The sequence below is a fragment of the Pectinophora gossypiella genome, chromosome 23, assembly GCF_024362695.1.
Source record: "Pectinophora gossypiella chromosome 23, ilPecGoss1.1, whole genome shotgun sequence".
Lineage (NCBI taxonomy): Eukaryota > Metazoa > Arthropoda > Insecta > Lepidoptera > Gelechiidae > Pectinophora > Pectinophora gossypiella.
Genome location: NC_065426.1, coordinates 279308 through 306758, shown reverse-complemented (window position 1 = coordinate 306758; position 27451 = coordinate 279308). Strand labels below are relative to the sequence as shown.

Here is a 27451-nt window from a genome sequence, read left to right as displayed (position 1 = left end):
GAAACGATTGTGTCAGGATCGAAGCAAATGGAATTCCATAGTCCCTGCTTAACCCGGTGGGGAATAGGCGTGAGTTTATGTATGTCTGTATCCCTGGAAAGTAACCCATGTTCATCTCTGAATATCAAAAAAATCAAAATCAAAAAACACAGAAATATTTATTTTTCAAAATTGGCTTACAAAGTTAGCGCTTTTTGAACGTCAAAAATTAAATTACATATTGTTATCGATCTAAATATTTATACTTATTATGCCAATTTAGATCCAAATCCGTCCAATTTGACATTTGCGCATGTAAAGGTAAGTGCGCAATGGAAACAAATGTCAAATAGCATTATTGCTTTTTTTTTAGATGAATTTCTTCAATGTGGCGTCTTTAATCCCCAGGTATCCAAGCGTGAAAATGTATCTAACGGCACATAGTTACTTTCTCCCTTAACATAACATAAGCTCAGCACTTTGTGAGAGGTACATATATCCATCGCAAGATGAACTAAGTACGCACACCTCACCGAGCTTTCTGTTAGACCAACGTCAGAGGCAGTAAGCACTTAGAACTTTAAAATTTTTATGGACCAAATTAGACTCTACTTAATCCCTTAACATCAGGAATGCAATAAATATCTTATCTTAATAGAATATAAAGTGATTTTTTTTGTCGCCCAATTCATGCCATAATGGATGGAAAAAAATTGTCAGTAGTATTATTTCGACCCTAAAATTGTGCAAAATGTGGTAACAAAATCCGATAATAGTTCCAAATTGTGACAATATAAGATTACACAACAAATGTCTCCCTTTAGGTTTGTTACCCCACGCGTGTCATCTGATATGGGTCTTGGATGGTCAAGGATCCGTGATAGCAATGTTCGGAGAACGGATAAATAACATCGCAGTGTCCCGGGTTCGAATCTCGGCTCAGGCTTCAAACCACTGAATGATTCATGACATATGAACGGCCTCCGTGGTCCAGTGGTTTGAGCGTTGGCCTCACCATCCAGAGGTCCCGGGTGCAAATCCCGATGGAGACACTTAAATCACATCGTGATCCTTAGTTTGGTTAGGACATTAAAGGCTGATCACCTAACTGTCCGAAAGTAAGATGATCCGTGCTTCGGAAGGCACGTTAAGATGTTGGTCCCGGTTACTACTTACTGATGTAAGTAAGTAGTCGTTACATGAGCCATGTCAGGGGCCTTTGGCGGCTCAATAGTAACCCTGATACTAGGGTTGATGGGGTACCTCACAACTCACACGTTAGAAGAAGATTCATATCTGGATCATAGATATGTGAGTTCACGAATTTTTCAGGTTTTGTGCCCGGTTATTGGCAAAACGCTCGTCCCCTATAGGCTAATTTCCAACTAGTCAAATCAGATACTTTTCACTAAACGTCAAAATACGAAATTACTATGTAATTTGTATGAAAAAGCAACCTGTGACGTCATAGAAAAATGTGACGAAATGTCGCACATATTACTACATTTCTCTTTATTATAATTAAATAAGTTAAATGAATAAACTAAAACGTATTTCTTCACGGTTTAGATCTGTCTTCTGTCTGCACATCGATGAACGTTTTTGTAGAAAATGAACTGGGGAGTTAAAATGGCTACATCGAAGCAATTCATCTAATAATAATAATAATTCAAATTCTTTATTCAGGCAACCAGGCCCATACAATTCGTTACATTTAATAAATTATAATTAAATAAATAAATTGCCTTAAAATTAACATACAATGGTTAGTAATTTCCTATACTTACTCTATGTTAGTTATTTAAATGGGTCATATATACAATTAAGAAAGCAATATTGCAATCTGACATTTGCGCATATAAAAATAAGTGCGCAGTGCAAACAAATGTCAAATAGCAATATTGCTTTCGTAGATGAATTTATTGCTTCGATGTGGCTACATTAAATGTCGCTAAGTAAGTTACACTGAGTTTTCTTTTTGCTATCGACGCCTTTTAGCCCTGCCTACCCCGATATGGATCACGCCTGTGTGTAATAAAGTGATCTCGTTCAATTGATACCCGGATCCCCCGTTGCTCTGTTCAATTAAATTGATTCTCTGCGTGACAACCCTACCGGCAGGGGGATCACAATAGCGTACAAATACCAAATATTTCATTACGAACGTATTAAAAGTAATCCAATTGTTACCGACTATGAGTGGGCAATAATTGATTAAATTATACTTTTTAAATGTAAAGAACCACCTGATTTAGAAATCAAATGATTTGATTGTACGAAAAATTAATACGATTCCGTGCTTCGGAAGGCACGTTAGACGTTGGCCCCGGGATACTGGCCCAAACATCTCCACTAACCCGCAGTGGAGCAGTGTAATAAGTGTACCTAAAGGTGGCGAAATAAGAACTACTTTACAAGCAAGTGTGTTGAAAATAATTAAGGTTTCTTTGTGTTATTAAGGGTGGTATTAATAAACGAATCTCAGCTGAGACTGCCCTCAAGATCATGCTCAAGTCTCTGTTTTTATATGAGAACAATCACATTGACATGATCTTGAGGGCAGTCTCGAAGCTGAGATTAGTTTAGTAATACCACCCTTAATAACACAATAGAAGTCTTCGAGTCTATGAACTTGACTGTTACGATCAACATTTTACTTCTTTTTATACATACATAAGTACATAAGATCACGTCTATTTCCCGTCGGGGTAGGCAGACCACGGAATTCTAAAAACTACGATCCTAACACACCACTTTCGCTCCTTCCACTGTCATAGAGTTTATGGATGCTCGGCGGTTATTAGAGTTATATTTTTTTTTGCTATTTGCGTTTCTGTTGTGTCCTTTTGGGTAGGTTTTTTTTCCTGGTGTTTTTCTATTATTACTGTGGCGTACTTTAAATACACATACATACATAAACTCACTATTTCCCACCGAAGTAAGCAGGCACAATGGAATTCCATTTGCATCGATCCTGACACACTTCTCTTGCTTCATCCACTTCAATCGTTTCATACACGCACGCCGGTTCAGAGTAGATCGTACTGAAAGTTTTCTAAGGACATCCTCAATTTGGTTAATATAAGTCCTTCTAGGTCTGCCCGACCATCAACCTTCGCTTTAAACACCGCTTTCGTAATCCTATTATTATTCATCCGCTCTACATATCCAATCCAACTTAAAATTCCCTTCTCAATCTTAGTCCTCTCTACTACTACCTAGTTACTGCGTACTTTAATAAGTATTAAATACTTACAAATTACAAATTACAAATTGATTTATTTGTGAAACACAGGTAGAGTAGGTTGTTATACATATATATAGGTTAGAGCGCTGTGATCTGCCAGTCGGCGTACAAACATAAATTAATTAAACATTAATATTATAAACGAATTAAACATTAGAATTCTGTACTAATTATGCATACCATATTATATTTTTTACATTATTAAAGATATAAATTTATTATTAATAATTGTCACAATAATATATAAGTTAGAGTATAAAAGATTAAGTCAGTTCATTTCAGGACAAAAAATTCGTCAACTGAATAGAAGGTGTTGTTTACCAGAAACGTAAATAGTTCCTTTTTAAATGTCAAATCACATGTTATGTCTCTAATTGATTTTGGAACCTGATTATAAATTCTAGGAGCCATGGAGAGAACGCCTTTTCTGTACAGTGCTGTTTTTGTGAGCCAGGTCCTAGTACATAACCGATCTTGTAATCGTGCTCTACCAACTCTTTTATATTCGATTAAATGCTGCCTTACGTATTTTACTACTTCGAATATGTAGAGACTTTCTTTCTTAATTTTACAGTTTGTAATCGTCTGTGTCCCAGTAACAACCGCCTCATTCTGCGGTAAGTATAAGAGGCTGCTCTTACTAAGAATGTAATCGAGTATCTCCCCTTAATGCGTGAACATTCTTATGAGTGCACATTCCTGTGACACTTCACGTTCACACTATTACTAACTATTATACATTTTATTACTTTTAGATAGAGATAGTGCTGTTGACTAAATGCGTAGCGAAACCGTAAAAAAAATAGTGCTGTGAAGTGGAGTGTTCGGAAGCTATCGAAACGTATTTACGGGAGTATTTTTATTATTTTAGTTTATTTTAGAAATTGTTTATTATAAAAGGACGCCACACACAAAAAAAAATCTTTTTGTTTTGGTGCAATAAAGTATATTTGTATTGTATTGTAAAAACAAGAGCATAACATCATTTATAAAATTTTCACAAACAATTACAAAAAGCATAGAGAATGTTTATTACACTGATCATAAGGCGGTGGTGGTCCTGATTAGATATTTGTATGTTTTGTTTGTATGCAATAAAGTATATTTGATTTGATTGATTAATTAACGGGTAAGTTAGAAAGATGAGGCTTAAGGTGGCCTAACAAATGCTTATTTCCTCTAACCTTGAAAACTTCAAGAGGTATAAAAAACGACGTAACGCCAAAGGTTATATTCTTCTATCATTACTATTGGGCCGCCAAAGGCCTACTTGTGTATTAGGCTATTTGAAATAAATAATAATAATTATTATTATTACTTTTAAATATTTTTTACAACAGGAACATTCCCATTTTGGAAATATTCCCAGGAACGACACATCCCTGGTAGTGGTCGATATTATGGTGATACTATAATGACATTGCGACGATACAGTGCGGCGACTTGCAGCATTCCAGCACGACCCTGTGTAGTCAAGTTCATATGAGGTTGTTTGGGACAAGGCAGCAGCCTACAGCAGTTAATACAGGGTGTTAGTAACATCGTAATGAAAACTGTTAGGAATGATTCAGACCATGATTCAATAATTTTAAAAACACTAAAATTTTCATGAAATTTCAGACAGAAAAACCCCCTTGATATCAACTCAGAATCATCGTCTGAATAGGATGTTACTAACACCCTGTATGGAGTATACTCCACCACACTGCTGCAATGGGGGTTGGTGAAAGTGTTGTTGCGCCTAATAGCCAGGACTAACGGCTTAACGTGCCCTCCGAAACACGGAATTATCGTACTTTTCTGGGCAATTAGGTGATTCAAGCCTGCAATGTATTAGCTATAACGTCACTCGGATTATTTTGCTGCTACACAACTCAAGTACTCTAGTAGGCACTAGCCAAAATCAATCAACAATTCTTTATTATACAAATAACAGTGGAGTATGCTCCATACCCCCTCCGGTTGATTGAGGAGAGGCCTGTGGCCAACAGTGGGACGTATATACTAGTGATGTTCCGAATATCCGTATCCGCGGATATCCGACATAAAAGAAAAATCCGTATCCGTATCCGTTACTTTTCACGCGGATCTTTTACGGATCTTTTTCAGGTGATTAAGTAGAATTATTAAATAAAAAACTATAAAATTCCACTCAGATTGTTTTTATTTCTTAAAATCAAATATTTGGCACCTTTATATTGCAAAAATTTAGATAGATAGATCTTTATTATGAAAGCAAGATAAAATATCACTTTTATAACAATGAAATAACTAAAACTTTAATCTTTTTTTTTAAGATCCGTGTCCGTATCCGTATCCGCGGATCTTTACACTAAATATCCGTATTCAGATCCGTATCCGCGGATATACATATTTAACGATCCGGCACATCACTAATACCTAGGCTGTTTTTGTTAGGTATGTTATGTTATGTACACAAATAATACGTAGGTTAGAGAAGTACAAACGGATAAAATAAGCACAAAGACGACGTTATTGTTAGCCATTTCTAAATTATACAACTTTCTGAACTTTACGACTATCCGCTCGTATCTTGCGCCGCCGCCGGCACGCGCTCGTCAAATATTATGATCCAGTCAGTATGGCCATTGCGAACATCTTGACTTTATTAAGGACGTTGAGATATTGACACACCTCACGCGCGCTATCAGGGTGGGCAGACCCACATTACCAGTACCCGTGGCGTACTTTTTTAAAAGATAGGCAAGCATCATTGAAGGGAATATAGAAGAAAAGAGAGGAAGGGGAAGACCACGAAGAACTAACAACTTCTTAACATCCTGGAACACATTAAAGAGAAGGCGAACGTCGTGCCCTACAAGGAAGTCAAAGAATTAGCCTTTGGTAGACAAAATTGGAAAATGCTACACCGACAAGAGCGTGGCTCTTAAATTAGTGATGGAGAGGCAAGCATTTGACCACAATATAACCTGTTGTTAAGTGCCAATGTGGTTGAGATTTGGTATGCTCAACTACCTACCTTATGTATAGTTAAATGTACTTATTTTATGTAGGTAGGTAGTTTTTTTTTTGTTTTTTTTTTGACGTGACTTATTGTAGATTTGCCGCAGATGGCATTAACTACTTGGCCGGACAAATGGGGAGCGCTGAAGGCTCTCACCCGGCTGAAGGCTCTCACCCGGGTTTGTTTTTTTGCACTAACCCGCTATTGTTAGGTATATTTGTACAAAATTTTCCTGTACCTAAACGTTGCCTGGAAGAAATCGCTGCGTGAGCAATAAGGCCGCCTGTTGTGCTTTTCTGTATATGTTGTCCTTATCTCTATATTTTGTGTCCATTATGCTCAATAAAGTATGTTATTTATCTTTCTATCTAGAATAAGCCTCTTCACTCTGCCTTTGAAGAGGCCCAGCTTGTTCTTTTTGGGAAACAAGTTCGTGGCACGCATATGTTTTTTTTTTTTTGTCGTGACTTACCTAACCTGAAGACTTGAAAGGTCCGGTTTTTATGAAAGCGTCTGCCAGTCTGACAGGTTAGATCACATACCTCCAAAGCGCAGTGGTCTGTCATATTCATCTGTTTATTTTACCGGACCTCCATGGTCTAGCGGCCCCAGTTCGACTCCTCTAGATTGGGAGCCGATTTGATTATCTTAGATTCCAATCCCAATTATTTGGTTCACTGCCAAAAATACTTTGTAATTCTGTCGTTAGTTTGGCTAACACATGATTTTGCTAAAAGCATAGAATAAAGAGTACATAAACGGCCCATATACATCCCACTGCTGGGCACAGGCCTCCCCTCAATCAACCGGAGGCATACTCCACCACGCTGCTCCAATGCGGGTTGGTGGAGGTGTTTTTACGGCTAATAGCCGGGACCAACGGCTTAACGTGCCCTCCGAAGCACGGAATAATCTTACTTTTTCGGAAAATCAGGTGATTCAAGCCTGAAAAGTCCATACCAAACAAAGGACAGTCTCACAAAGTGATTTCGACAATGTCCCCATCGGAAATCGAACCCGGACCTCCAGATCGTGAGCCTAACGCTCTAACCACTAGACCACGGAAGCTGTCAGAATAAAGAGTACTACTACCTACTTATAGAACGGTAACTGGATAGTTACGCCGCCCCGCGCCAATTTATAACTAGATTTACCTCACCCCCTCTGGGTCTTAGTTTAGTTAAAAATGGCGGTAAGTCGTCAAGGAGTAAGGGGCAGCGCTCTCGCTCACACTTACGCGTCTTTAGGGAGTGAGTTTCGAGACATTTCATAAAACGAATGTGAGAACAAAATTCAAAGGTGTAAACATGAACTTGCTACCGTCTAAATACGCCTTTTGAGACTTAAACTACGAGCTTTTAACTTTGATGCGAATTAAAGGAAAGAGTTCTTTCTCTTTAGTCTGAGTGTCGCGTACAGCACTAGCAAGCAGTTAATTGCAGTATCCATACAAATTCATACAAGTTCATACAAATGTGTATGTTTCGCGCGGCTGCTACTTAATTTGCGCAACTTCAAACGTTGCATGACCTTTTCCACGTTACGAGTGAGGAGACTGGTACGTATTTAGAGTCGGGGTCCCACTGTCTTTTATTTACTTATTTCTGTAGTAATGTGAGTTCGGTGGGAACGGTAAACTACACTGACACAACGGTCGTCCGTAAACTTACTTAAAAGGTACATACATATTTCTATAGATAAAGAGATTACTCTATCGATATTGATGTATATTAGCAAATGCAAATGAGCCGTATATTAACAAAGTTAATATTCATCTCTAAGGGACTCTTTTTTTTACCTTTGATGGGTTTGCTCTTGGTCCCAGACTTGCCCGAAAGCATTGACGAGGCCTAAGATGGGGCGAGCTCGCCCAGAAGGTGCCCGTTCACCAGAGTGAACACAATAGTTTAGAAGATAATCGTATTTTTTTTCAAAGTCAGAACTTTGCCGTTAAAAAACTATTGTCTCCATACATCGACGAAGAATCTTATAGGATTGCTGTGTTGTCTGTCCATCTATCTGTCTGTCAAGACCCGAGAAGACTCGCGTGGAGGTATCAAGTTGAAATTAACATCTAATACTTATATCTGCGGTCCATGAAGCTGTAAAATCGACGCAATCCAAAGATACGGTCATTAGAGGCTTGTGTTCTAACATTTAACCGGGGAAACAAAACCTATGCTTTATGTAAGGATAAATTATATGTAAACTTATTATTATTTGTATGTCGTTTCCATATCTCGGACCTATGTCCCGGACTTTTGGAAGGCGTGCGTGGGGCCGAAGCCAACACGTAGAGGCCTCTTACGACAATTTAATCTAAAGGTGTGACACCAACCGGCGATTATCCCTGTATGCACTATGGGAGTGCACCCAAAGACAATCCCCGGTTCGTGTAGGACTATTGCAGATTATTATTATTATTAACTCAGGCAGTTTTTCACCGATATAAGTGCCTGTATCCTTCCTTCCTGTTTTCTTCCTTTTGTTTTCTTTTTTCAACTGTGTGCTTCCTTTGTATTTTGAAACAATAAAGAGTTTAAAAACAAACAAACCTATGGAGTACATCCCATAGACAATCAAGAAGTTTAGAAAAACGAAACAACGAAAAACCTTTGTTATCTTTGCTAATTTACGGCAGTTTTTGAACCTTCAGTGCGCAAGTCCAACTGGCACCTGACTAACTTTTTTTTTACCATTCCAGCTGAAAAGTAACAAGGTATAGCGTATATATTGCCTGAGTACGTCTCTCTACCAGGAAGTTTACATTCAGAAGGTTACCTATAACTTGCTTCGAATGCAGTTACTAAATTATAAATGTATGAAACTAGCCATTCGCTGGTTACGATTTCTCAGCGCCGTGAATAAACCGCGTTAAGGTAAGACGGGTTATTTTAACTTTTTATTTTGGTAGCGTAATCACTAACATTATACTTACAAGCTTAATAGGATTAATGCAGTGATCTGTCTTGGGGTAATAGCCAAATATCAATTAAGTATAGTGATTTGTAAGGTTTCCAACATGATTAGTAAATTGATCAGTGCATCGGAAGGCATGTTAAGCCGTTGGTCCCGGTTGCTACTTACTGATGTAAGTACGTAGTCGTTACTTGAGTCACTAACCCTGACACCAGGGTTGATGAGGTTGGTGATCCACCTCACAACCCACACGATAGAAGAGAAGAAGAGAATTGACCAAATTGGAGATGTCTTTAGAAAAGGTTCAGTACGATTTATTCTAAACCAGCGTGCGTATGTGAAACTATTGATGAATGTGGAGGAAGCAAGAGAAGTGTGTCAGGATCGAAGCAAATGGAATTCAATTGAATAATTATTTTTTTATTTACATTTCACGACTTTACAGTGCAGAAGCGCCATTGCGCCGTGAAACTTGCAATATAAACTTTCATAATAATATATGTGGGATAGAGCATGAAGGAAACGATTATTATTTCTTTAACTTTGTTTATTTAAAAACGTTTTATAATATTCTACGTTTTCCTCTTTAAAAACAACCGTCCGCCATTTCCCTGTCATTCCGCAATCCTCTCTTCTCTCTCGCTCACTCGTCGCTCTCTCTTTCACACACCTTTGCGTTACGTTTCATTCAGCCTACCATTCCTACATTATAATTAGACAAAAGACACTTAAGTGTTAACAATATAAAAACATATTTATTTAGTACCTGCTTACCTCGGTTGGAAATACGCGTGAGTTTATATATGTATGTATTTCTATGATTGAAACCAGCATGTCTATTGCGAGGTTCTGTTAAAAAAAATCACGTGCGGACGTGAATTTTTAAAAACGCGCTTACGAGGTTTTTACTACATAACGAACTTTGGTTTACATTTTGGAAGATTTCCCGTATTAAAAAGGTCTAAGTAATTAAAAGAGTAAAAAAACCAACTACGGTCACGAGTACTAATATTGTATACACTTTGATACCATGTCACATTAACTTTTTTGACAAATTAAACCATAAATCTCCATGTCCAATATGATAGTGCGACAGGGTTCTAAAGTGGGTACATGATATTGCTCATGACTGTACATTCGTATCTTTTTATCCGGTTTTTCAAATCCGTTTCACAGTCATACCCTTGCCATCCGGTTGTACACTTAACCACTCCACGGATACTCTCAGTCGGTTTTTACCAGGTTTCAACACTCTACCCAGTTTGTATGTTGACGGTAGCAACTGTTTTTGTCGTCGGTACTCTGCTCACACGGTTACCCGTCATTTTTTGTGTTTTTTTATTGCAATTGTAGTCGTGTAACTTTTTTATACACATTCGCTAGAACAGGCTTCGCGCGAGTTATTGATATGTGCGTTTGAAGCCGATAGTTTTAAAAATAACATTTAGTCCCATACAAACTTTCACTCCCTGTTACACCTATGTATAAGAGTTATTTAGAAAAATAACAATTAAATATATTATAATCACCAATTTAAGAGCCACGCTCTTGTCGGTGTAGCATTCTCCATGCTACATTTTTAAGGAAAAAAGGGCAGTGGTTTACGTACACGCCCAGAGTAGTCTATTTCAAAGCCGTACTATGACTCCTGTCCTCCACTTCTGAATAATACTGACAAAAATAACTCTCTCTCTCTCTCTCTCTTTCTCTCTCTCTATCTCTTTCTCTCTCTCTGAATTAAATAACTAAATGACATAATTAAATAAGTTTTTAAATCTTTAAATAATGAGTATTTTCTAGTCATTTGGAACCCTACTTTTAAAACAATAGAAGTTCCATACAAACTTTGCCACCCATTTCTATCCCCTTAGGGGTTGAATTTTGCCAAAATCCCGTCGTACTAAGCACCTACATAGGACATAGTATCTGACATGACAAACTGTGTCCGACACAACAGAATCGGAGTCACAAGAACACCATCTTGACTAGCCTGTGGCGCTTCCGTGCTCCAAGGAAATTACATCTTCCCTCGCAGACAGACGGTAGAACAAGTTACTCGGTTTACATGCACTTTACGCCCGTAGCATAGAACCCCCACATCAACTCGCATCGCCGATTTTAGTCAATTATATTATATACTTAGTTAGAAATAAAAATAAAAATAACATTGCTATTCAAAATTCTAGATTAAGTAAATTAAATTCATCTTTTTTGGGGTTATGTATACGTTTTTACAATAAAATACCAGATCATATATTTTAAAGTCAGAATATAAATTTAAAGCTCATGTGAAGCTTACTTTATGTAAAAAAGCTTATTATAAGATTAATAACTACCTAAATGATAAAAATGTCTAGTACTGAATGTGAACACATTACGTTATTAAATAACTTGTAAGGTATACCCTCATTGGTTTTTAAAAGATGTTGTTGCTGTTGCAGTTTCTTATCATTTCTTCTCCTCAGCCATAACACCATGCGAAATGACGTAAATTCAAAAATGTTACATTGACCTTCAACAAGTTTATCCATGATAATTAAGTTGAATAAATGATTCTGATTTCTGAGTCTTAAATAGCCTTAAGTCGCAAATAAGTAAAAGAGAGACCGCGCGGTTTGTGTCTCACTCGCACTACACGTTAGGCAACATTCGGTGAATATGAGATTTTTGTACGGTGTGTCCAGGGGGTTAAAAATGCCACATTTAATCAATTCATTTAAAAAAGCAATATTGCTATTTGACATTTGTTTGCATTGCGCACTTACTTCTATATGCGCAAATGTCAAATTGCAATATTGATTTTTTAGATGAATTGCTTCTATGTGGTCTTTTTAACCCCCCAGGGCAATTTAAACCTGGTATTAGTAATTATATATTTAGTCTTCGTTTTGTAATAAGGCAGAAACCTATGTTATGTGTCTTCCCCAGATTCATGAAAATTTTTACTACTGCAGTTTACCTATGTTCGTCATAATATGTAAATAATATTAAACTGTATAAAAGCTCACCAGGCGAGTCGTCGGGCATGTCGTAGTGGTGCGGCGGGGCGGCAGTCTGGCCTGCGTACAGTAGGTTCAGTTCCCGGGCCTCGTTCTCTTCTTGCGCCTGCTGACGACGCAACGCCACCTGATGGTCAGAACCATTAACTAATATTGACGAATGATGAATAAGGGAAGTCATGGTTAGTCTTTTGCAAAGAATGAGCAACAAAGTTCTGTCTCACTCGCTCCCGTGCATTAGGCCGCAAATTGTACGACAGCGCATCAAACGTTGGCGGCTGAGATTTGTAAGAAAAGAACGCGCGATGCCGTCGCTGTCAAGAACGCCTCCATACAAATGTATGTGCTTGATCAAACCGCACCGTCGCCGCGTTTTTTCAGCTATCAAAAATTCCGGGATATTCTGAGAATTCGTGACTTGTATCCCCGAAGGGTAAACACACAGGTGTACCTACTAAATACATAGTAGCCTCTACTCCTCACCAGCTATGTTTAAGTCCCTTGTAATAGGGAGCGAGCTTATTGCCATCAACCGGGTGTCTACTAATCCTGGAAACCACATGAAATCATTTTTTTTTTATTAGATTTACCAACAGTTACAACATTATTACAACGCAACAAACATAGGTGTTATTCTAAATGCGTAACCAATTAAAGGTAAACACAGCTAACAATTTGTATAAACTTATCAAGCTAAAAGTAACGTGTGTGTGTGTGTGTGTGTGTGTGTGTGTGTGTGTGTGTGTGTGTGTGTGTTTACGTGTGCTACAATAAGTATATATATGTATATAGTATATGAACATAGATACATACGATATAATATACATAAATATCAGCCGCCTTAAAATCTGAACCCTGTTAATCCTGCATTAAATGATTGGAATACTTGCAATTATCTATCATCCACCCTTAAATTAGGATTCAGTGGTTCAGATTCGAACCTGTGACACTACTCCTGCCTGTCTACCCCTTCGGAGATAATCAAACAATAGTACAGGTACCTGTGCAGCCATGACGCGCTGTCTCTCAGCGATGAGCGTGCACTTTGCGCAGACGCAGTCCCGCCAGCGGCAGTACCGCTTGTGGCCCTTCAGCGCGGACACCACTCCGTGGTTGCGACACCGCGCGCACTTGGGCGTCCTCTGCGGACAACCAACAGACATTACATATAATGGCGCGTACACATTGGTGGAATGTAACACAAAATGTAAAGCTCGTAGAGTGAGCGTGTAATGCTCAGATAGCGCGCGCAAGACGATCACATCAAATTCCACAGGGTGGATGCGTTTGAGATGGAATAAGATAGATCGCTCAGCACAGGGAGAAGTATGGAAGCTGAAAAGGGAGGACAATCAAGGGTAGGAAAACAATGTTATATACTACGTGTCATAAAATGTTATACGTAGAGTCGATAGTAGGGAATGCAATCCCGACTTGAGATCGCAAATTCGACATCCCGCGGACCTCGGATTCATATTTCCGATTGGAAATCCGCGAGATCCCTGAATGTTCATCATGTTCATAAAAATAATGTAAAGTTACAAGGCGGCTGAAAACGATGAAAACTGCTTGTTTGTGATAGTAAGGTTAATTAAAACAAAATATTTTTTGAAAGGAAACAAAAGCTTTTATTGTTCAATACCTATTACTAACTAAATAATAAACTTTTTTTTGGAAATCAGCATAAAACAAAAATTATTACTCAAGGAGATTCGCCCAATCCCGTCAATTTCGAATGTCTTCGAGATCGGGATCCCGCGAGATTGGAATTGCATTCCTTAGTCGATAGTCGCTTTTATTCATGTATGAGCACTTTTAAAAATGTTAACCAACGCAATCAATAGAGATTAAAAGTCAAATTACAAAATGGTATCAATAAGAATTAAGTAGGGACGCCTTCTCTCATCTATTCAAAGATGCACCCCTCATGCGTGAACGACCATTGAATAGCTTTTACAAAATTAATGTTCTTTAGGGCGCAAGTTATTAAATCTTATTTCTCCAATATTCGAAACCTGATTATTTTACAGAAGTTACAAAGAGTGACTGTAGCTGCTGTGGTAATCCAGCTGGAAAAACGCTTGACTTTCAATATGAGATCGCAGGTTTGAAAACCAGCTCCCTCAATCAGCGCTTATCGCTATCGGACTACTAGGGTCGACTAATTCTTTCAAATATTTTTCCTCTCAGACGACGCCCTGAGCCGAGGTTCGCGCCCAACTGGGCACCCTCAGGCCTGTTGTCTTAAACGTTGTACCGGGTGAGAGCCTTCAGTGCTCCATCACTATACAGGTTGTGAGAAGCTGGAGTAGTTTTAGGCGGATGAGACTTTGGTTATGTAAAAATTGTCGATTCAAAGTGTAACTATGCTACCTACTGGATAAAGATATTTTTGAATTTGAATTTGTCCGGCCAAGTAGTTAATGCCATCTGTGGAAAATCTAGAATAAGTAATGTCAAAAAAAGCAGCATTTATTTTATGTTTATGTTTTGATCATAAATGTTTATCACGTGCTCAGCGGTGAAGGGAAACATCGTGAGGAAACCCACATTCCCGGGAAATGCGTTTCGAAGATTCGTGACGTAACCTATATCTATTGCGCTGGTGTTTCCTTCGCGGGTTGGAATTTCAGACAGACTAGACGCTTCTGTATAAAACCGCACCTGTCAAATCTTCAGTTTAGGTAAGCGGACCCTGTGAAAAACGGGATAATACTAGGGATATGATGATGACAGAGAGTAACTGCAAGTTTCTGGCGACTGGTTCTACAGTAGAACCTTCTACCTACCCCGACAGGGTCTACGGGCGTGTGTATGTATTATGTAAAAATTCCTACCTGTTTTATTCCGTTTGAAATTAACTGTAAACCAAAAGAAATATTACTCGTGAGACATTGAAATAAAATTACATATTTTATTGTGGTGAAATAAATTATATAAATAGATACATTGTAAACAATAAAACACAAAAATAAGGTAAATAATAAATAAATTGCAATATATTTATAATTTAAGAGGTTATGTATGTGTTTTCGGACAGGCAGACACCCCTCACGCCGCTATCGAAATAGACAAGAGATAGAGGGCCTAAAGTAAGGAGGACAATTTATAGCCACACTCGCTCGCTACCGAAGTCCTAAGTTTTTTCTTCTTTGGGTTGTGAGTTGTGAGGTCAGTGACCGACATGGCTAATGTAACACACTCAACGTATCCTTATAGTGAAAACCACATAAGCACCTTTTTGAAAAGTCACTTTTTGATGTCATTTACTTCATTAAAATCTTGCAATAAAACGTTATTTTAAATCCAAGTACCTAAATGTAGTCTCATATTTTACCCTGAATACAATAACATTACATAGACTACTCTGGGCGCCATCCTACTTGCGTCAGACAGAGTACTGCTGGGAGGAAGGCAAGAGGGAAACCACTGTCCTATTTTTCCCTAAAAAAGTAGCATGGAAAATGTTGCACTGACAAGAGCGTGGCTCTTAAATTGATGATGATGACAATTAGAATTCTTCTTCTATCGTGTGGGTTGCAAGGTGGATTACCAACACCTTCAACCCTGGTGTCAGGGTTACTATTGAGCCGCCAAAGGCCCCTGACATGACTCATGTAACGACTACTTACTACATCAGTAAGTAGTAACCGGGACCAACGGCTTAACGTGCCTTCCGAAGCACGGATCATCTTTCTTTCCGACAATTAGGTGATCAGCCTGTAACGTCCTACATTAACATACGAATTAAAATCAAGTCAATCATTTATTGGAAAAGGAATGAATGAAATTAGCGTGTGTGTTTCGATGTTCTGTCAAAGAAAATTATATTCGAATGTATTTATTTTTAAATGCGACTACAAGGTTTTCACTAAAGCGACGGTAATATATTGAGAACTAAGTTAGCTGAACGCATTCGACGCTTACAGTGTTACTGCAAAACACAAACTAAAAATAAACTAGGTTTAAAATAGTATTTCGCGCCACGAAAGAAGTCGGCGGATTTTAATGAAACTAACTTGACAGTTGACAAGTCATAATAATTTTATGCAGAATCTGCGACAGTAGCGCCACGGCGTTCGGGACTTCTTTCGTATACGGATATTTTAAACATAGTTTATCTTTTAGTCTTTGTTTTGTAGTAACACTGTTAATGTCTGACTCCACGAGAACAAAACAGACTAAGTAATTCTCATTATTCCTTGTAAGTACGTAACTAGTTTCGTAGCAAGGCATTTTTTCTTCTGATGTAACTGGTTATATAGCAATGGTTTCGTAGGCGGCCGAAGGGGATTTTACATAACACATAATAAGGTTTCTTTTAAAAATAACTGTCACTGTGGCCCTGTGTATCGCCGAATGGCTTCTCAAACGAGGAGCACCGGTTCAATCCGCGGTACCGGATTTGCACCGACGAATTGATTATTAATTTTACATTAACTGCAATTTTCTCTCTCTTCTGGGAGCAAATAAAAAACATAGAACACGTTCAGCTGCTTGTCTTCCAGGGCATGTCGTAAAAACCGACAGAGGGATTGTGTCCTCTAACATGATGGACTAATGTTATGGGCGATAGGCTGATCCCTTATCACCATAAGGTTCATCATATCCAGTTTACGACATCGTATCAACAGTGGCTGCAAGTTGTCTTTGATGACTTGTGGCTCTGCCCACCCCATTAGGCATTACGGGCGTGAGGATATGTTTGTATGTATGTGTACATTTGGCTCGACCACTATAGACGGCGATACGGCTCGCCACCTATCACGTTGGTCTAACAGAAAGCTCCGGGAAGCGTGCGGACTCAGTTCGTCTTGCGATGTATGTAGCTCTGACTACCCCTATTGGAATATAGTCGTAAGCTTATGGTAATGGATATTAAAAAATAAGATATCATAATTTTACAACTCACTCTATTATTACATTAAATTCATAAATGTAACTATAACATTACCGGTTTCAATTTCAACACCGCTTTTGTAATTGTAATACATTACAATATACGCTATTGTAATCTTTGTAATATAATTACAGGATTACAATTACAAATAGTGTTGCACGACTGCGGTAACGGATGTGTTACTTGAGAGTGGTTATTTGTTGTTTTGTTGTTTCATTCGGAAATTGTTATTTAGTAACAATATTATATTGTAATGAACGAAACAAGATAATGATAGGGTAACTTATGGGGTAACCAAGCGCAATGGGTACTGTGATAAAAAGGAACCCACACGATCTAAAGTATCGTAAGTTTGAATTCCGGAAAACATTGAAAAATAGAACCTCCTTCTCTCGTGTGAGTTGAGAGATGGATTACCGACCACATCAACCGTTTCAGAGTTACTGTTGAGCCATCATGAATCATGTAACGACTACTTACTTACATCAGTAAGTAGTAACCGGTACCAACGGCTTAACGTGCCTTCCGAAGCACGGATCATCTTACTTTCGAACAATCAGGCGATCAGCCTGTAATGTTCTAATCTAATTAGGGATCACAAAGGGATTTTTGTGATGTGTCCCCATCGCGATTTGAACCCGGGACCTCTGGATGGTGAGCCTAACGCTCAACTACTGGACCACGGATATAATTTCAATTTTATTCATTAATCATAACATCTCATGTAAGCAAAATAGATACTCTTGGTAGTCAGAGGTACCCAACCTAAGTGTACTTAAATCGCAAGATGAACTAAGTACCCACACCTCACTGAGCTTTCTGTTAGACCAACGTGATAGGTGGTGCCGTATCGCCGTCTACAATCACCGGGTGAGAGCCCTCAGCGCTCCCCATTTGTCCGGCCAAGTAGTTAATGCCATTTGCGGCAAATCTACAATAAGTTAAGTTACAATTAGGCACCTAGTGTCGCCTCTTTTATATTGTCGTCCCCTTGCAGGGCGTCACATGTACCGTTTTACTATGTTCCACCTTATGTTTGTGACATGCAATAAATAAATATGAATATGAAGTTACGTGAAAAAAAAGCCGTCTATATTGGTCGAGTCAACAGTGTTAGTGAAAAATAAATCATTGGTGCAAATCCGGTATCGAGGTTCGCACCAGCTTTCCACGTCTCATGAGGTTTGAATAAGAAATCTCATTCATCAAAGCCTTAGATGCATTAATTTATTTATTTTTACATTATATTCCCGTAGTGATGTACCGGTTGGGAGGACCATATTGAAGACTATAGAGAACCGGAGAGGAAATATGATTGGCCACCTGATACGACATGATTCATTTATAACAAACATTATAGAAGGAAAAATTGAAGGAAAGAGAGGAAGGGGTAGACCTAGGATAACATTTATGAAACAAATAAAAGAGAAGGTGCAGGTCGTGTCGTATCAGGAGGTGAAGGTTTTGGTGGGAGGAAGAGAGGAATGGCGATTACTCCACCGACAAGAGCGCAGCTCTTAAATAGAGAGAGAGAGAGAGAGAGAGAGAGAGAGAGAGAGAGAGAGAGATGTACCTACCGGTTTGTGCGCCAATGAGTTATTAATTTATCGTAGATTAAGCTACAGAAAAAAAAGAACAATTTTTCCTAACACAGTTGGCTGGACCATCGGTATTGGTATAGACGACGATACAGCTTACCTCCTCATCATCATCATCATCACCAGCCCATTAACGTTCCCACTGCTGGGGCACGTGCCTTCTCTATGGATGGACAGCTTACCACCTATCACGGTCTAATTGAAAGCTCGGTGAAATATGAACAGGTAAGTAGGTACCTACTTAGTTCATCTTGCGATGGATGTACTCTGACTACCCCAAGTGGCAATATAGCCGTGAGTTTATGGTGTGTGTAGTAGAGATGTATTTTGCGGCAAGATTCCGACGGCGCGGCGACGAGATTACGGTAGAGACATCCGTCGGCTGTTAACTTTTATAACAAAACATAAGCTCACGACTATATCCCAACTGGGGTAGTCAGAGGTACATCCATCGCAAGATGAACTAAGTAGGTGCCCACACCTCACCGAGCTTTCTATTAGATCAACGTGATAGGTGAACCGTATCGCCGGGCGCCGTCTACGAGTACCTATAACGGTCGAGCCGACTGTGTTAATGAAAACTGCAAATTCTATTATTTTTTATAAGTAAATGGATAGTTATCTAACTGACTCGTAGAAACATTAACTTTCAAAATAAATTTACTAAAAGACGTCTCATAACTGTCACAGTGCTCCACAACCCAGCAGTGGAGCAGCGCGCATTCCTATATGCACTTCAGTAAATATTATCGGAATATTTTGAAGTTAAGGATTTATTTTAATTGATATTTCATTTTTGTTTTAAATACTTACCTAAATAAAATTCTGATTTACTCTCTCTTATTTATCAAATAAAAAAACAAACATTACCTACAACAGACATTACTTGTAATTTTCCAATTTAGGGTTCTTCGCAAATCAACAATTTTCATTTGGTCACATTTGGTTTAACAACCATTGATGTTCATTAATTTGATGACGTACCTAAATTGCTACAATTTAATGAGTTTTGGGAATTTTCAATAAGTTGTCTTAATAAATTATGAATATTATTTTATTGCTTTAAATGTCAAAAAATATCTTGACGCGTATTTTAAAGACACTTGTTCACAACACTATTGATGGACCATTGATGGCTCACTACTATGGGCTATTGTGTAAAAAACACAAGTACATTAGAGGATCTAGTACAAAGAATGCCTCTACAATCTAAACAATGGTCCATTAGTGTTCCACTACTAGTAATGGGCCAGCGCTACAGCGCATTGGATTTTACAAAAGTTTAACCAATCTTGATAACCACCATCTCTCTGGCGTTATCCCGTTTTCGGGTCCGGTTTTTTTACAGAAGCGACTGCCTGACTGACCTTCTAACCCGCGAAGTGAAAACCAATCCAACACAGCTTAGGTCACAAATGTGAACCCAGTAAAATAATAAGACAATATAACAGATATAAGTACCTGGTATCTCTCCGAAGCTCTGAGGAAGAACGGCGGCAAGGCCGCGAGCACTGGGTGCTGTACCAGCTGAGACACATCTACTCCGTTCGGAAGCGACATCTCCATAATATCGCTAACTTATACTCTATAGTATATTTACAAACTCAAACACAAACTGAACTGAACATTTCCAACGACACAGAGTCAAAATAAGCTTCCCGATTAAAAACAATAAATTATTCAGATTTGAAAACTTGAAACGTTCTAAAGTCAACCCCGGTCCGCACTCTTCACGCGATACTGTTAAGCTCCTCTCCGCGTCGAGTTGTTTCCAACACTGTTGCTTCATTTTCGGCAACCGACACTGACAGTTGCCGGGGATGTGTGCGAGCGAGACGCCGCGAGTGCGAAACGACACACTGTATTCCTTCTGTAGCGCTATCCCACTCACTCTATAGTGTTAACTGTATATGTTGTATCATCCGGTTATATAAAATGTTGTCAGCTGAGAGGAGCGAATGCGCCAATGGCGACGCGCACGAACCCCGCCTCCAGACCCTGATTGGTGTTCACAAATGCTGAAACTTAATTTATAAAGGTGACTTTTTTGAGAACTCGTTTTTGTATTACCGGACAAAGCTCTATTGAATGAGCAGAAACACAATTATGTTTATTCGCGTTGAGGATTCCGCTCTTTTAATATTTATTGTGGGTTTTGTTTAATTGTTTAGACAGTGTGGCTTTATGCGGAGCTGAATGGCTCCCGTGGCCTTTCAAGGATGTTTTGAGGGCATTATTTGGTAATGAGACCGACATTACTGATAGTATTATGTTACTTGATTGTTCGCCATGCATGTACCATCGGCGTATAGCGATAATTCATCTCGACGCGTTCATTCTCTCGTGCCTACCTACCTATGTGTATTTACTGCATTTAGTTTCAATAATTTTAATATTTAAATAGGTCCGACATCTCATTTAGAATCATCATTTCTTAGCAAATAAATTAATCAGATAACCGAATAGCAAACGGAACTTAACAGGCAGCCATCTTAATTCTAAATTCGAATTAAATTCAAATGTCGAACGCCCGAAGCGGAAGGTGCGTCCAAATTGAAATATTTCAATTTAGTTGTCGACGGGAATTCGATTTAAATTACAATGAGACTGCAGGAGGAGGGTGGTGGTGTAATTATCAATGTATATATAACTGAATATCTGGGGTCGTGTCACGCTGTCAGGTAAACCTTAAGATTAATAACTTAAAGCCTTAGATTAACTTATAGCCTTCCATGAAGGTCTCAGGTGGATCAGGACAGGAGCCTCTTCGAAAGACGTAACCTACTTTTTAATATCTTCATTAAGTTTATCCTTTACCCGCTGTCACGGTACAATTTACTGGAGATCGCTCAAGAAAGTTAATATGCCATCAATACGCCGTTGAAAATGATAGAATTCAAGCGTCAGGCTTAACAGCCACCCTAATAAGCTTTCACTGAAAATAAAACACAAGCCTTGAAACTTATGCACTAAAACAATAGCCAGGCTAGCACCCCTAGAGACAGGTGTGGCAGGGGGTGAGGCGGCCCCGAGGGCAGGAGAGAGGAGGCGTAAATGAGAATTCCACAACGACGATCAATTCGTGAAATGTTCACATTTCGCAAACGTCTCAACTTGGTATTAGAGATGGCCGTTAAGGGAATGAGTTATCGATGGCAGCTGCTCGTATGGAGGGCGGCGCACTAAATTATTGTATTACTAACCCTTGTCTCGTTGCTAAATATGGGTACTGTACTTATTACTACAAAGCTTTTTATAATGATGGTTTGTCTAATTTCATCAATAATAAGATCTTCCATGTCGTTTAAATATGTTATAAGTATGCTTTAGGCGTAATGAAATCTAACGCTATGGAAGAGAATTAAAATTTAAATTATAAAATAAAAGATTTCCATAGCTACTTCAAAAAGTATAAGTTAATAAGTATATCTATATAAAAACTTCAGTAGGTTTTATGGCTAATAAGAAAACCATTGTCAGCTGATAAAATGCAAAAATAAAAATCTATTATAACATCGACATCGGCAATTTTAATTGTTACCCGCACGCAACGGGAGCGTGGGAGCGAGCGAATATCTTCGCAAGCGTTAAAATGAAATGTTCGCAATTTGAATATAGCCCCCCCCCCCTCCCCTGCCCACCCTGCTGCCCCGCGCGCAGATGTCTTGAAGGGATGTAGAGCGTAAACAGATGCGTCAACTTTTAACGAAGTAAAGTAAACGATTGCGAATTATGTAGTTGTGCTTTGTTTCTCTTAAAATGTTTATTTAACACTACTCTGACTATACCTGTCAAAACAATGTTAAGTAGGTATCATAATAAAAATCCTATAAGAAGTAATCGATTGTTATGTTCGTGATACTCTGACTACATTTATGATCTAACTGTACATACGTATCTATCTATTTACCTAAGTAATTGCAGTCAATAACAGTTTGTGAAGGATCTATTTATTGCTTTTTGTACTGAATGACGTATTTAACTTACCTACCTACCCAAGTTGGATTGGGTAGAGTTTAAAGGTACGAACGTAGGTACGTATAGTTGTAGAGTTTATAGATTCTTCACCATTGTCAAATTAAAGCATAAATTGAGAATACATTTAAAAAAAATATTCCTATACAATATAAACATTCTGAGTCCACGCAGTTTATTTAATTCCTACAAACAGGAATCTTACGTCCTACGTCTGCTCGCTGCGGATATTGTGTTGTCGGAGTAATTTCACCAACTCGTGTATGTTCTTATTGTCTATGTCGATATATATCATCTGACGCGTCTGTGTGTGTTGCGCTTTTACAATACATCTTCGCTCCGACTTTTATTGCTTATTACACAGTGCTCTCAAGTACTTACTCTCACAAAAATCCAAATCAAATAACGTAAGTAATTTCATTACAAAGATAATTTACGTATATTGTATTCTGCTTTTAGAATGGCTGTTGTATTGAAATATTCATGTTGGAGTGACTAGGCTTTTATTTTGCAAGCGTTAGTACCTAATTGTAGATCTTCAGTCGTGTAGTCAAATTTCAGTTAACTATGGTAATATGTAGGTGTGTGCTACGTAAATCAGAATTAAGCTGACAGAAGCATAGGTACCACCAGTCTCAATACATACGCTCTATTATGAATGTTTTATGTGTGACAGGGTACAAAACTAACGCATTGCCTATAAAAATCCTCAATCTAGGTAAGACTTTCAATAAACGAGTGCATTGGCAGATTTCAAGAAAGCTCGCTGTATCACAAGACAATGCTTTCTATTGAAATGAGATTGAGGGCAAGAGCATTATCTTATACAATGTCCATTTTGATTATTATGTCTGTAATAACAAATTAAAATATGATGAATAAACGACTGGGTAAATTAATGTTATATTAAACGTATTCATATTATCAGAAATTGTCGTAATTATATAAAAATCAGTACCTAACAGTAGGAAAAGGAGTGACAAGTGTAAAAACGGAAGACGCTAAAACAAACCCCGAGTTAGACCCTCCCCCAAAGCCTCCCCACAATCACAACGCAAAAAGCTACAACGTAACGCAACGTATCGTCTGCAAGCGCCTTAATGAAGTGTTCCCGCCCCCACAACGTTACACTGTGTCGACCAATCACAGCGCTTGATACTGTTGCCGCGTAAATACTCGGCTACTATTGGTCGGAATTTGCAACAGTTTCGCAAAGGTAATGTTTCGAATTGAGAACAACCCGCGGCACGCCGAAGGCCCAATGAGGACGCGTCGTGAGATGTTTTTATGTAATATAGCTTTGTATATTGCTTAATATTCAACGCCCAATCTAAGTTCACGCTTGTATAGCCCATAAAGGCGGGCAGAGCTACAAATCACGACAACATAACACGCAGCCATCACCTCGCGGAAGGTTGACTTTAACACAGATTCTATATTATGAGTGACCCAATTATCTCAAAGTAATCGTAAGTAGAGTAGTTCAGTTGAAGAACCAAAATATATGACGAAACGCTAGATATCGTAGAAATATAAAAAATGTTGCAGTGTAGGTACACTCATTGAAATTCAAAAATGAAGTAGGTACTTAACATAAACACAACATAAACGGCCTATAACATACCAATGATGGGCACAGGCCTCCCCTCAATCAACCGGAGGGGGCATGGAACATACTCCATCACACTGCTCCACTGCGGGTTGGTGAAGTAAATACTTACTTGAGTATTTTAGTTCTATCAAAACCATACACTTCGGAACGTTACAATACATACAAAACAATTTATTGCGCAATCACAAACTAAAGAACAGTTTACAAGTGGGACAGAAGAAGTACAACAGGCGACCTTATTGCTAAATTACAATATCTTCCAGGCAACCTTAGGGTGAAAGAGACATTATAACTTTGTCTGTCTTTGAAGTAAGCCGGACGGGACAGAAATCAGAAATCAGAATCATTTATTCAACGTAATTATCATGGATAAACTTGTTGAAGGTCAATGTAACATTTTTGAATTTACGTCATTTCGCAAGGTGTTATGGCTGAGGAGAAGAAATGACAAGAAACTGCAACAGCAACACATCTTTTAAAAACCAATGAGGATATACATTACAAGTTATTTAATAACTAGAGGAACACATTCAATACCAGACATTTTTATCATTTAGGTAGTCATTAATAATAAGCTTTTTTACATAAAGTAAGCTTCACATGAGCTTTAAATTTATTTTCTGACAAATTTAAAATATTATCTGGTATTTTATTGTAAAAACGTATACATAACCACAAAAAAGATGAATTTAATTTACTTAATCTAGAATTTTGAATAGCAATTTTATGTTTATTTCTTGTATTGTACTCTTTATTGTACTCTGTATTGTATTCTATTTCTTGTATTTCTTGTATTGGGACTATGAAGATCTCTCACCCGGTTTGAAGTAAGAATATAATATATATACATGGTACTAACATATTTGGAACTTCGTGGATCTGCCGAGTCGCCATACTGACCCCCCGACTCTGCTGGCCATACATCATGGACATCAGGGATCAGCTAGTTTTTATCACCACCCCTAGCCGGTAGGGTTGACAAACACTAAACAAACTTCACCATTCATGATTTTCTTTGCTTTGAACTATGTCTTTGTTTTTTACCGACTTCAAAAAAGGAGGAGGTTCTCAATTCGTCCGTATATTTTTTTTCTTTTTTTTATGTTTGTTCGGGCATAACTTCGTCGTATATGAACCGATTTTGATAATTCTTTTTATTAATATATAAAATAGGTTAGCGTTTGACCATAATATGATCTTCTAGCACTCTAGTTTTGAAGAAGAGTGAATAGGCGGGGAGAAAGCAGTGTGGCGAGGTACCTACTTCATTATCGGCCGAGCAGTGCGTAGGTACCTACACCAGCGTTATAGGTATGATGTCTATTTCAAAGCCGTACTAGGACTCCTGTCCTCCGCCTCTGAATAGTACTGACAGTTACGGCTGCCCTCTGTCAGGTTCCAGGTTACAGTCCCTGTGACTTGCCCCTTCCATCCTGCATTGCCGTGCCGATGGCTCCCATCTCCGCTTCTGCAACCGTTGAGATCTCCACCCATATCCGTGGGCAAAGGATTCTACGTTATAGGTACCCCGTAGGTATAGGCCAAGCCACCATCTCACTCCGGGCTACTGAAGAGGCGCCCACCCCCGCGGCAAGGACGCACTAAACAACAATTGACCCAGTGGAGGCCAGAGAAGATGACTCAGTCCCCCGGAGCCTCTATATTCTTTATCCTATGGTTTAGCTTAGCAACCCTCATGATGAGTAGTGTGGCAGTGTCAGCATGTGGCGGCTGACAGATGGCAGCACTAACTCACTGTCTGTGCTCACCAAAACTCGCCAGAGCCGACCGACAGCTGCAGGTGGACATTCCCATTACTGTCCATAATAAAAATTAAAGAATAACAAAGTCCGTGCTCGCCCTATTTGGAGTACGCGTGACTTAGGTATCGTAGTGTCACGGGTTCGAAGGTACCTATTACTGATGAGGAACGTTCCCCAAAAAAATAAATAGATGGGGCTATAGAAACTTGCCTTGGTTTAACCTTCTAATTTTATGGATAATAGACATGCATCTTTTAAAACTTTGTAGTTGTATAGTATCAGTATCAGTTGTTCGCGTATAACAAGCGCCGCGTGTACTCATTTCCACTCCTTTCCGAACAATTCAGTAATTTTATCATTTTAAATCAATCAAGTTAAAGATAGTACGGCCACATCAAGGACCGTACAGGTATGATGGCCCTTTTATTACACCTAGGCACAACACACCTTCCACCCATTATTATTCTAATTAAAACAAAGAGAAGCAATATAGGTAGCAACATAATAAATATTAAGAAACAATTATTTTGATTTAATGTTTCTGCCTTTACATTATATTTTTGATCTTTGGATAACGTAGCCTGGAAAGTTCCTCGTTTAATTCCATTAATTAAGCGTTCTAGACTGTGTTCAGTGCCGATTCGGGCAACCAACAATTTAATTTCAATTTAATATGACAGGACTAAAACTAACTCTATCTCTTTCTTTTACCTATTGTAAGTGAACGACGGCATTTATTTAAGTGCTGTGAAACTAATTGAAACTAATTGTGTCCGCCCTAATGAAGCACCAATGAATACCTAGTAGTTTAGTACTTCATATTCGGCACGGCTCCTGTGTGCTTCAGAACGCAAAGACACGTCAGACAGCAAATAATAATATAATACATAAGTAACGTCAAAAAAGAACCCATAACAAAACTGCCCACCCCGGTAGGGACGACTACAGCCGTAAAAAATCTACGCGACTATAGGTATGTATAAATATTAAAAATATATGTATACTATAATTTATCTAACTGTGTAAGGCATGTCTATATGATTCTTTAGCACATCATTCCGCTGACCAGTCCAGGCCGCAACCCTCGCATTTTTACTTATTTTTCAGTTTTCCCGCCTAAACTGATGGTCCCACTCAGCAAGCCTTCATTCGCACGCCATCGTTTTCTAAACAAACATCTTTCTTTATTGAATTACCATATTTTGAAGACAACTAGTTTTCTTCCCGCGTCGACCTCTAGTCTAAAGTGAAATAAGTATGAATAAGTAAAGTAGTAAAAGATAACAAATATGTAGTAATATCAAAAATAACAAAATATATACCTATTTATTTACATATTTATTGTCACATAATATAATAATTGGAATAGGTATTGTAGGTATACCTAGAGTAAGTAAATAAAATTATTAATACACCTACTCTCCTAATCTTACGGGAATAAAGAAAAAAAACAGACAGCGTTCATCATAATTA

The 27451-nt window shown here is 38.4% G+C and overlaps 1 protein-coding gene across 1 annotated transcript in view; it reads right to left on the bottom strand.

Annotated features, from left to right (window-relative positions):
- LOC126377379 (doublesex- and mab-3-related transcription factor A2) overlaps positions 1-20194 on the bottom strand; it is a 38045-nt gene extending 17851 nt beyond the window's left edge. The window contains exons 1-3 of the mRNA XM_050025107.1: positions 20090-20194; positions 13072-13272; positions 12140-12257 (exon numbers count right to left, since the gene is read on the bottom strand). Coding sequence (XP_049881064.1) covers positions 12140-12257; positions 13072-13272; positions 20090-20194 — 424 coding nt within the window. The remainder of the gene's footprint in view (positions 1-12139; positions 12258-13071; positions 13273-20089) is intronic.
- Between the last annotated feature and the right edge of the window lie 7257 nt (positions 20195-27451).